At 38.3% G+C, this 13024-nt stretch overlaps 1 protein-coding gene across 1 annotated transcript in view; it reads left to right on the forward strand.

Moving 5' to 3' along the window:
- The window catches only part of MANBA (mannosidase beta), a 116536-nt gene that overhangs the window by 34610 nt on the left and 68902 nt on the right, over window positions 1-13024 (forward strand). The window contains exons 6-7 of the mRNA XM_029942615.1: window positions 7968-8143; window positions 9222-9332. Coding sequence (XP_029798475.1) covers window positions 7968-8143; window positions 9222-9332 — 287 coding nt within the window. The remainder of the gene's footprint in view (window positions 1-7967; window positions 8144-9221; window positions 9333-13024) is intronic.

The raw sequence follows: 13024 nt of genomic DNA on the forward strand, positions 1-13024 counted from the left end.
GCTTTTGTCTTCTTCGGGTAAATACCCAGTAGTGGAATTATTGGATCATATGCTATTTATATTTTCAACTGTTTGAGGAAACTCCATACAGTTTTCCACAGTAGCTTCACCCGTTTACATTTCCACCAACAGTGTACGAGGTTCCTTGTTGTCTGTATCCTTGTTATTTCTTGTCTTCTTGATTCTAGCCATTCTGACAGGTGTGAGGTGATATCTCATTTTGTTTTGATTTGCATTTCCCTGTTGATGAGTGATGTTAGCCATCTGTTCATGTACCCCTGGACCATCTATATGTCTTTTTTTGAAAAATGTGTGTTTAGGTCCTCTGCTTGTTTTTAATTGTATTATTTATTCTTTTTGGTGTTGAGTTGTATATGCTCTTTATATGTTTTGGGTATAAATCACTTATAGGGAACTTGATTGGTGAATATCTTTTCACATTCAGTAGCTTGCTTGTGATGCAGGGCTCAATCTCACAGCTGTGAGAAGCCCTGCATTAGGGCCCACGTCAGGTTCTGCACTGCGTGTGGAGCCTGCTTCAGATTCTCTCTCTCCCTTTGCTCTCCCGTCCAAAATAAATAAACATTAACCAAAGAAAGGATCTCTTATAGTTTGTCTCCTTACTTTTTCCTTTCCCTGCTGCTCATCTGTTTTGTTTCTTACATTCCACATATGAGTGAAATCATATGGTAATTGTCTTCTCTGACAGACTTATTTTTCTTAGCATAATACACTCTAGCTCCATCCACATCATTTCAAATGGCAGAATTTCATTCTTTTTGATGGCCAAGTAATATTCCATTGTATGTATATGTATATATAAAAGCCACATCTTCTCTATCCATTCATCAGTCGATGGACATTTGGATTCTTTCCATAGTTTGGCTACTGTTGATAATGGCTCTATAAACACTAGGGTTCATGTGCCCCTTCAAATCAGTATTTTTGTATCCTTTAGATAAATATCTAGTAGTGAAATTGCTGGATTATAAGGTAGTTCTATTTTAACTTACAAATTTTTTAATGTTTTTATTTATTTTTGAGAAATAGAGACAGCCTGAGCAGGGGAGGGTCAGAGAGAGAGGGAGACACAGAATCTGAGGCAGGCTCCAGGCTCCGAGATGTCAGCACAGAGCCTGATGCAGGGCTCGAACCCACGAACCATGAGATCATGACCCAAGCCGAAGTCGGTCGCTTAACCAACTGAGCCACCCAGGCGCCCCTATTTTTAACTTTTTGAGAAACCTCCATACTGTTTTACAGAGTGATGGCACCAGATTTCCTTCCCATCAAAAGTGCAAGAGGATTTCCCTTTCTCTGCATTCTCACCAACATCTGTCATTAACTGTGTTGTTAATTTTAGGCATTCTGATATGGATGTGAGGTGATATCTCATTGTGATTTTGACTTGCATTTCCTTGGAGATGAGTGATGTTGAGCATATACTCATGTTTCTATTAGCCATCTGCATATCTTCTTTGGAAAAATGTCTATTCATGTCTTCTTCCCATTTCTTAACTGAATTATTGTTTTTTGGGTGTTGAGTTTGGTAAGTTCTTTATAGATTTTGGGTATTAAACCTTTATCAGATATATAATTTTTTAAAAAGAGTTTTTTAAATGTCTTTATTTTATTTTGAGAGAACAGAAAGCAAGCGGGGGAGGCGCAGAGAGAGAGGGAGACACAGAATCTGAAGGAGGCTCCGGGCTCTGAGCTGTCAGCACAGAGCCCGATGCGGGGCTCAAACCCACAGACTGTGAGATCATGACCTGAACTGAAGTCGGATTCTTAACCAACTGATCCACCCAGGTGCCCCTCAGATATGTCATTGTGTGCATAAGCTTTTTAGTATGATGTAGTCCTGCTTGGGGTTTTTTTTTTGTTGTTTTTTTGCTTTTGTTTCCCTTGCCTTAGGGGACATATCTAGGAAAAAACGTTGCTATGACTGATGTCAGAGAAATTACTGCCTATGATTTCTTCTAGGAATTTTCATGTCTCACATTTTGGTCTTTAGTCCATTCTGAGTTTATTTTTGTGTAGAGTGGTCCAATTTTATTCTTTTGAATGTAGCTGTCCAGTTTTCCTAGCACAATTTATTGAAAAGACTATTTTCCATTGCATATTCTTGCCTCCTTAATCATAAATTAATTGACCATATAGTTATGGGTTTATTCCTGGAGTCATTATTTTGTTCTGTTGATCTATGCATGTATTTTTGTGCCACTATCATACTGTTTTGATTACTACAGCTTTAGTACATCTTATTTCCAGCTTTGTTCTTTCTCAACATTGCTTTAGCTATTCAGGGTGGGAATGATAGATATTTTTTAGGGAAGCTAAAGAATATCTATTTCAGTGCTAGGAAAGGCATGAAAGGAAGCTATATTCTTGATATGGGTCTTAATTAATTACTTATTTTTTAATGTTTATTTTTGAGAGAGAGAGAGAACACAAGTTGGGAGAGAGGAAGAGACAGGGAGAAACAGAATCTGAAGCAGGCTCAGACTCTGAGCTGTCAGCACAGAGTTCAACATGGGGCCTGAATCCATGAACCATGAGATCGTGACCTGAGCTAAAGTCAGATGCTTAACTCACTGAGCCACCTAAATGCCCCTAAAAATGGGTCTTTATAGGAGGGAGATCCCCTTCACTAGAAACAGGATTATATATTTAAAAAGTAGCAAGTGGAGGACCCAGTGGATGGCTCAGTTGGTTAAGTGTCTGACTTCGGCTCGAGTCATGATCTCACAGTTCGTGGGATTGCGCCCCGTGTCAGGCTCTGTGCTGACAGCTAGCTCAGAGCCTGGAGCCTGCTTTGGATTCTGTATCTCTCTCTCTATGACCCTCCCCTGCCTGCTCCCTGTCTTTCTCTCTCAAAATCAAATAAACATTTTTTTAAAGTTGTTAAAAATTTTTTTTTTGTTTTTTATTTTTATTTTTACTTTTTATTTATTTATTTTTCTCCATAATATTTTATTGTCAAATTGTTTTCCATACAACACCCAGTGCTCTTCCCCTTAAGTTACTCCATGGCTTTTGGAAGGAAAGGTTGTATTCCATTTGGAAGAAGAGGAGAGGGTGAAATACGTCAGTACAGTGTATCTGCTGATAACACAATGGGCTTTTAAGGCTTCATATTTGGTTTTTAATTCTGCAACTTTAGTTTTTTCAGTTAGTGGCACCCAAGGAAGTTAACTGGGTAAGGCCCAGAGAACTGATGATTTACTTTAGAAGGTTCTGTGTTAGAAACAATAGAAACTGCCAGTAACCTTTGGGAATTATACTGTTTGTCTTCCTGTCAGAGGCCCTTACAAGCAGCTGATTTTCCACTGAACTTAAAGTAATAGGAAACATCCAAGGAGTCAGCTCGAACTTGGCAGTTATTACTTGATAGGAGGTCCCTAGAGGGCAAAACTAAAATCTTCAGGTGGAAATTAAAGAAAAGGGGATTTCAAATCAATGTGAAGAATGACTTTACAATAGTCAAGGCTAGCAGAAGGGAAGGCCATTTTGTGAGGCAAAGGGTTTTTTTTCATTACAGACATTAGATTAGAATAGTCTTTTGGGGGAAATATTTTATGGTAGGAAATATTTAGGGTAAACTTTTTCTGTAAAGATTCAGATAGTAAACATTTTAGGCTTTTGGGGGGCCAGATGGTCTTTGTTGTAACTACTCAACTCAGCCCTTGTAATGCAAAGGCAACAGAAGACAACATGTACACAAATGAGCATGGCTGTTGTAGTCTGCTTGACCTGTCTTAACAAAATACCATAGACCGGTGGCTTAATTTCTTACATTTCAGACATTGATTTCTTACAGTTCTGAAAGCTGGGAAGGCTAAGATCAAGGTGCTGGCTGGTGGGTTTGTAGAGACAGCTCTCTTCTTGGCTTGTTGTGTCCTCCCATGATTGGGGTGCTGGAAAGAGAAAAGGAAGGAATGAGGGAATGAGGGAAGGAAGGAAAGAGGAAGGGAAGGAAGGAAGGAAGAAGAGAGAAGTGGAGGGAGGAATGGAGGGAGGGCGGACAAGAAAGAGGTAGGTCTTTTTCTCTTATAAGGTCATCACCTATCAGAGTAGGTCCTCACCCTTATGACCTCATTTAACTTAATTATCTCCTAAAGACCTTACCTCCAGATACAGTCATAGTGAGGAGGGGGGTCAGGGCTTCCACATATGAATTTTGGGGAGGTGGGGGACACAATTCAGTCCATAGCAGCTGTGTTCCAATAAAGTTTTATTTATAAAAATGGGAGGTAGATTATATTTGGCCCAAAGACCAGTTATTTGCCTGCCTGTAGTCTAGAGGGAATCAAACACTTATCAGAAAGTAGACTAGGTGACCTGTCAACATACTTCTAGTTCAAAAGTTTTATGGATTTGTGCTGTTACGGTTCAAGACTCAGGTTGGGGAGCCTGGGTGGCTCAGTCAGTTAAGTGTCTGACTTTAGCCCAGATCATGGTCTCTTAATTTGTGAGTTCAAATCCCATGTCAGGCTCCCCCTGGAGCCTGCTTTGGATTCTGGGTCTCCCTCTCTCTCTGCCCCTCCCCTGCTCTCACACACACACACACACACACACACACACACACACACTCTCTCTCTCTCTCTCTCTCTCTCTCAAAAATAAACATTAAAAAAAGACTCAGTCAAAAGATATATTTGCTTTCTATCATCACTTGATATCATTAAAACAAATGCTCCCCTATATAATTAAACCCTCTCCTTACTATAAAAATCCTGAACACCAATAAGACATGGTTTGGGGGGAAATTATTTGGATATGATTGGCATAACTTAGAGGCTAACTATATAGTCTCGATATAGGCTCTCTACATAGACAGTTTCAGACTGTCTTGGCTTATAACTGAGCTCTGCAGCGTGTTACTTTTAACTCCTTTGTGCTTCGGTTTTCTCATTTACCGGATGACAATAATAATAGAATTTACCTTTTAGCAGTGTGGTGATGCTTCAATAAGTTAATACTTGTTGAGAGCATAAAACAGTACCTAGTTTTTAGGAAGTTCAGGGCAAATGTTATCTATTATTTTTTCTTGAAATAAGAGATAGCAAGGGAAGCCAGACAGAATATGATGGGGAGGTCATGCAGTTGTTAATGATTTAGGGATATTTTAGAAAATCAGTATCTTCGGATCAAGTTTTAGTGTATGGTTCTGTTTAAAAACAATAAAGAGGGGCGCCTGGGTCGGTTAAGCCTCCGACTTCGGCTCAGGTCAGCTCTCACGTTCATGGGTTCGAGCCCCGTGTCAGGCTCTGTGCTGACAGCTCAGAGCCTGGAGCCTGCTTCTGGTTCTGTGTCTCCTTCTCTCTCTGCCCCTCCCCCTCTCATGCTCTGTCTCTCTCTGTATCAAAAATAAATAAAACATTAAAAAATTTTAATAAAAATAATAAATATGCTGTAAAGGGAAAATTGAGAGATTTAGTACATCCTTGGTAGGAGAAAAGTATCTTTAACAAACAAGCATGGTAGTCTTGATATATTTTACTGTATCTTAGAAAAACTCGGAGGCTGTGGGTGGGTAAACTACAGAACTGGCTGGATCAGAACAAATTAATTCAGGGCTCATTGAGTAATGTTCCTAAGAATGAATCATTTAATAAGTAAAAATAGTTCTTACGTCCAGGATTGGTTTTACCTCTGTGCACATCGAATCCGTCTATACTTTTGGCTGCTGTGAGATGCAGATGATGAGATGTGGTATGACCATCTTTACAATAGGTCTCGTGTGATTCAACATTTGTAAAGAACGTCAGTTATAAAATCTTTGGTCATTGATCAGCATAGCATACAGGCTTTTCCTTCATTTGCAGCATAGCCATGGTTATCCATCCCCTTCTTATTTGTAGGAGAAGGGTCTCTAAGATATTTCTCAGCTGATAACCTTCTCCTGGCCCCTTTTCTCAGAGGAAAACAGAAGCCATCAAGTAGGAACTTCTTCAGTTTCTTGCCATAGATCATAGAAAGCTAAGTGCATCTGCACTGGTCAAGTCCTCTCTTTCTGTTGGCAGTAAAAAACAAGAACTTTCTTTGGAGGCTCTGACAGCCTGCCTAACCAGCCTTTTTGGGTACTTCATCCCTGGTTTCTCCTGTGTAACTTAAAAAATATGGGTCTGCTTTTCCACTTTACTCACTCAAAGCCTGCTTTGGCATACAGTCTTATTTTAAAACCCACAGATTCAATTCTGGAGACATTAAACAATGTGAATTTAATGGATAACAGAAGAAAGGGTTATACTGCACATAATATAACATGCTACTTCAAACCCTCCTGAAACATCCTACCCCATTCTCAGACTCCTCTCCCTAAGTCTGATTCCTTGGACAACTGCCTCATCTTTCTTTTCTCCCCATGCCCTCCTTTTTAGCCTTGCTCCCTCTTTCTTTCTTTTCCTCCTCTCCCCTCTAAGATTTTCCAGGTGGCACTTTCTGTCCCTTTTGCACAGATAGAAATTTCATGTCTCTCCACTTCTTCCATTTTTATCCTGCTGTATCATTGTAATTTTTAAAAAATGCAGATCAGATAGTGTTACCCTTTTCGATGACAAATCTCCAGTGGGTCCTTGATGATCTAGGGTGAAGGTCCCAAACTCCTCCAGCATGAGCTGGACCCTGCTTGCTTCCTCAGTCACACTGATCTCCCTTACCAGTTTCATTATGGCTCAAGTTTTTGTTAAAGGCATTGCTCCTCCTCACTCTTGGCTCTCATAATGCCTAGAATATTTGTCATCTGCCTCTGAACTTCACACCCTTCCGGGCTCTGCTACATACTGCTTTTTCATAAAGGCCTTCCCTCACCCTCTATAAGTTAGGTGGCCCTCCTACCTGTGAGTGTTTTCTCAGAAAAACCTTATATTTCTCGCATCCTGGTGTTCTCTCACTGTTGTACTTGTCTGTATCCCATTAGACTCTTAACTCGGGAGGTCAGGGGCCATATGTATCCCGGCCATCATTTAATTCTCATCACTCAGCAGAGTACATACAAATATTTCTTGGTTAAGTAATCTACATTTAAAATAACATTTGGTCATTGAACAACATGGAGACTAGGGTGCAGACCCCTTGCACAGTTGAAAATTCACGTGTAACTTTTTTTTAAAAAAGTAATCTCTATACCCAACGTGGGGCTTGAACTCACAACCCTGAGATCAGGAGTCACATGCTCTACTGACTGAGCCAGCCAGGTGGCTCAGTGACTCCCCCAAAACGTCACTACCAATAGCCTACTGTTGACCAGAAGCCCTATCAGTAACATAAAGAATTGATTACAACCTATTTTGTATGTGTATTATATACTGTGCTCTTACAATAATACCTAACTTGTTTGTATTTCTAAACTATGTGATTAAATTATGAGTTTTTTCAAATTGTCACACATCTCTAAAACATGTTCCAGTATATTTATTGAAAACAGTCTTCATATAAGTGGACCCATGCAGTTCAAACCAATGTTGTTCAAGGCTCAACTGTGTATCTCTGTTTTTTCACATTTGGTTAATTCTACTACATCTAAATTTATATCTTATTATATGCCTTACAAAATTCTGTATTTTTATTTTACTTTATAAAAAGGAGCAAACGTATCAATCTGAGAAAATTTATACTGTCATTTGTGATATTCTATTTATAAAGTTTTTATGACTTATGATTGTAACACTTTTAGAATAGAAGTATCTGTAAAATCTATAATTTTGGTTATTCCTCAAAATGAATGATAAAAAAACACAAAACCCAAAACTGAATGAATAAACTCTAAAGATTAAATGAGAATTTGTACTGAACTTTTTATCATGACAGCGTCTGTGGGGTGCTTACTAGTTTAGAAGCTGCTTTGGTATTTTCTTCAGTGAATCCTAAGGAGTGCAGTGATAGTGCTTAGCATATTATATGTATATATATATAAAGGTTTTATATATATATATTTTTTCTTTTCTTTTTTTTCTATGTCTTAGATAACCATACGCAGGGGTGGAATCTTGAAATAGAGTCTTCTTTTGATGTTGTCAGCCCAAAGCCAATTTCTGGCCAAGTGATCGTAGCCATCCCTAAATTGCAAACACAGCAGACATACAGCCTTGAACTTCAACCTGGGGAAAGGATTGTTGAGCTATTTGTGAAAATTAATAAGGTGAATGATGGTACTTCCTAAGAACCACTAGATGAAAAGCGATACTGTTCAAAAGAAATGACTAGAAAGAAGGGAATGAGCACGAGAGAAAAATGTACTTTCCCAGTAAGTAAGCAGGGTCCAGCTAAGGAATGATTTTCCCAAATTTTAGGATTTAGAAAATGGAGAATATGTGATTTGATATCCTTTTCTCTCAAGACGTCAGGTGTTTTGTGTTAGTTTTTCTGCACTGGTTTTTGGTACTCTAATTCCAAAATACATTCTAAGCATTATATTTAAACATAGTGATTATAATTGGTACTTGTAAATTATTTTGAATATTGGTGCTTATTTTACAAGCAGAGTTCTAATTCTAAACTCATGATCTTTCACTGGTAAAAGTGGGTTGGATTTTTCCTTTCCTTTTTCTTTTTATTATTATTGGAATTGATCATTGTGAACTGAACAGGATGGAGTAAATCAACATTCAGTGACTGTTTGGATACAGTAAGAACTCAAAACAATTTCTAGTTTTGGGCTTAAAAGGAGAGTCAACCGTCAACCTCAAAGTCCAGTTCTAAATGTTAAGAATACAGAATAAAAGTAAGGTTCAAGATTAGAAATGGAAAGAATTGCTTTTATGAAAACCCATGTTATTCTGCTCTTTCCTTTCCCTTTTGGTATGTTAATCCATGCTAAACACCTAGCATGTTGATTAAATTTTTTTAATGTTTATTTATTTTTGAGAGAGAGAGAGTAAGTGGGGAAGGTACAGAGAGAGAGAAGGAGACACAGAATCTGAAGCAGTCTCCAGGCTCTGAGCTGTCAATACAGAGCCTGACATGGGGCTTGAACTCATGAACTGTGAGCTCTTGACCTGAGCCAAAGTCAGACACTTACCTGACTAAGCTACCCAGGCACCCCTGGCATGTTGATTTTTAAGTATGATCTATGGATTGGTATAATTTGGCATAATAGAGAACCTAGAATTTCTGTGCTTGACTCTGTAAGACATTGATATAATGCTCTGAATGACTATATTATTTTGCTGAAAATCTGCCACAGATTACTTAGAATGACTTAAATTGTTTCTTGAAAGAATGCTACTGTAGAAACTTGGTGGCCTCATGGACATGGAAACCAGACTGGATACAATATGACAATTCTTTTTAAATTGGATGGAGGCTTAAGTATTGAAAAATCAGCTAAGGTAAGCAAATACTTTGAAATATTTTATGAAGAAAAAGTGTATTTCTTGTTAAAATAGCAATACAAATCTTTGTGGGGAAAGAAGAAACCAGCAAAACTCCTATAACCTCATCACTCAGAGACAGTCACTAGTAACAGCTTATGCATTCCAAAACTTCTGTGTGTATATTTATATATTTATATTGTTTTAATATGTAGAACATATGCTATATAATATATAAACATATTCTACTGTATTATACATGTACATTATATCAAAGTAATACATATGTCTAATTTTAATTTTTTAAAGCTTTTTTAATGTTTATTTTTTGGGAGACCAAGAGAGACAGAGCATGAGGTGGGGAGGGGCAGAGAGAGAGAGGGAGTCACAGATTCTGAAGCAGGATGCAGGTTCTGAGCTGTCAGCACAGGGCCCAGTATGGGGCTAGAACTCAGCAACTGTAAGATCTTGACCTCAGCCGAAGTTGGACACTTAACTGACTGAGCCACCCAGGCACCTTGCATATGTATACTTTTAAAGCTCAGGTATTACCAGAAAGTAATAGAATCCCTTGCCCAATCCCTTCCTATTTCTATTCCTATTTTCTGTTCCTCAGAATCAATCATTTCTAACTTTTACTTATTTCTTCTATTTATCTTCATTTTTCTGAATAACATGCTTCTACTGGTGTTTTCTAACTTTTCAGTTTGATGTATTGTCTGCTGACTTCAAACCTAGAGGACGAGGATATTTTTCTCCTACATGATTCTCTCTGATGACCCCTGCTTGGCCCCCAGCATCTGCATTTTTGTCTCCGTCTGCCCTCCCAGTGTCATCCAGGGGCCATGTTTGTTAACTCAGTATTCAGTGTTTACTTTGTTATATTATGAAACTACTACTCAAAGCTGATTCACATGGTGTGCTGAAATCTTATTTCCTTTCTTGTGTAACTTTCTGTATTCCTTAGAGTTAACAATTGCTTCATGTTACCAGTTTCTTTGTTTCTTCTTTATGTTCCTCTAAATCCTGTACAAACTCTCTGACATATTTGAAATATCTTTTAAATTTAGTCACACTCACTAGGTGTCCTAGCCATTGTTTATTGTTACTATTAGTACTTTTAATTTTGGCCAGCTCTCCAAATTCTTTCTCCTAGAACCATTTTTCTCATCTCCCTGATCTTGCTTGGTTACTCTCTAGAACTTCTAACTTAGTTGTTGACCTAGAACTTCCGTTTATTATTATTTTTGGAATTTTCTTCATCTGTCTTCTAGGAATTCTAAGTATTCCCTTCATCTTTCTTCTGGAGTAAATATGGAACTCTGTTTCTTTGGACCCATGTTTTTCCTTTTTTTGTTTTTTAATTTGACTTTCCACTTTTGCTGATACACTTTCTCCAATAAATTCCTGAGAATGGGCGCATAGGAGATAACATTTTTGAGAACTTGTAAATACATAAAGTCTGTTTTCACAGTTACTTGATAATTTGGCTGTGTCTCGAAGTCTAGGTTGGAAATCATTTTCTTTCAGAATCTTGAAGGCATTTCTTCATTATCTTTTAGCTTTCAGTATTTTTGTTTTAAAATGTAATTGCATTCTAATTGTTTTCTTGTATAGGACTATTTTTGTTTGCTTCTGGAGTTTTTAGGATTTCTTTGTCTCTGATAATCTAAAATTAAAAAATTTGAAAACGGGTGGGTTTTACTGTTGTTGTTGCTGTTGTGCTGGTTATCCTTCTGGGCACTTCCAATCTAGAAACTCAACCTGGAAGTTTTCTATATTATGTCTTTTATAATTAGTCATTCATTATCTTTGTTTTATATTGTCTGGTACAACTGTTAAGCAGATATTGGACCTCCTGGATGAGCCATATTCTTAGATTTGCCCTTCTGCATTCCATCTTGTCTTTTTATTTGGTCTCCTGGGAGATTTACTTGATTTTATCTTCAGTTTTTAAAATTAGATACTTTTAGGGGCGCCTGGGTGGCTCAGTCGGTTGAATGGCCAGCTTTGGCTCAGGTCATGATCTCGTAGTGTGTGGGTTCGAGCACCACATCGGGCTCTGTGCTGACAGCTCAGAGCCTGGAGCCTGCTTCCAATTCTGTGTCTCTTTCTCTCTGCCCCTCCCCCACTCCTGCTCTGTCACTCTCTCTCAAACTTAAATAAACATTAAAAATTTTTTTAAATTATATATTTTTATTTTTGTTATCACAAAAATTTCTAAAAAGATTTTTCATTTTTAAATTGCATCCTATTTTTATTTTATAATTATAATATCTTCGCATTAGAATATTAATTATTACTATAAGCATTTTTGAAGTTTTCTTTGCATTGATTTGCTTTCCATATTTCTTCATTTTTCTTACTTGTTTTCGTCTCTGTCTTGGTGTCCATTCATTCTAAAGATTAAGTCACAAAAATGCAGATAAGAAATCCCATATGAGGTTCAATGTTCACTAGACAGCTTTATCATATAGTGATGCCCAGATGTCAGTAGCTACAGATTGTGTGTGTGTGTGTGTGTGTGTGTGTGTGTGTGCTTGTGTGTGTGTGCGCACACGTGTGTTTAGCTTTGCCGGTGATGACATTTTCCACTCTCTTGTCTGGGGAATATAGATTGGTTGTTACCATTCAGGCAGTCTGGTGGCAGAAGGGGACTAAAATTTTGACCATTGAGTATACAGTTTCATCCATTTCCCCTCTGGCAGTGTGCTTCGTATCCTTAAGCCTCTCTGATTCTGAAAGGCAAAATGATAGGTGAGCCTCAGGATACCTTCTCCAAAGCAGTGTACTTGAGTTCTGCTTATATTTATTTATTTATTTATTTTTAATAGTTTATTGTCAAATTGGTTTCCATACAACACCCAGTGCTGTTCCCCACAAGGGCCCTCCTCCATCACCACCACCTCTTTTCCACCCTCCCCCACCCTTCAACCCCCAGTTCATTTTCAGTATTCAGTAGTCTCTCAAGTTTTGCATCCCTCTCTCTTCCCAACTCTCTTTCCCTCTTCCCCTCCCCCTGGTCCTCCATTAGGTTTCTCCTGTTCTCCTGTTAGACCTATGAGTGCAAACATAAAGTATCTGTCCTTCTCCGCCTGACCTATTTCGCTTAGCGTGATCCATCCACTTTCCTACAAATGGCCATATTTCATTCTTTCTCATTGCCATGTAGTACTCCATTGTGTATATGTACCACATCTTGTTGATCCATTCATCAGGTGATGGACATTTAGGCTTTTTCCATGTTTTGGCTATTGTTGACAGTGTGGCTATGAACATTGGAGTACATGTGCTCCTATGCATCAGTACTTCTGTATCCCTTGTGTAAATCCCTAGCAGTGCTATTGCTGGGTCATCAGGGAGTTCTATGGATACTTTTTGAGGAAACTCCACACTGTTTTCCAGAGCGGCTGCACCAGTTTACATTCCCACCAACAGTGTAGGAGGGTGCCCGTCTCTCACCACCCTCACCAGCATCTGTAGTCTCTTGATTTGTTCATTTTAGCCACTTTGACTGGTGTGAGGTGGTATCTCAGTGTGGTTTTGATTTGTGTTTCCCTGATGATGAGTGATGTTGAGCATCATTTCATGTGCCTGTAAGCCATCTGGATGTCCTTCCTCTTTGGAGAAGTCTCTGTTTATGTCTTCACCCCATGTCTTCACTGGGTTATTTGTTTTTTGGGTATGGAGTTTGGTGAGTTCCTTGTACA

This window comes from Suricata suricatta, chromosome 1 (assembly GCF_006229205.1).
Source record: "Suricata suricatta isolate VVHF042 chromosome 1, meerkat_22Aug2017_6uvM2_HiC, whole genome shotgun sequence".
NCBI lineage: Eukaryota > Metazoa > Chordata > Mammalia > Carnivora > Herpestidae > Suricata > Suricata suricatta.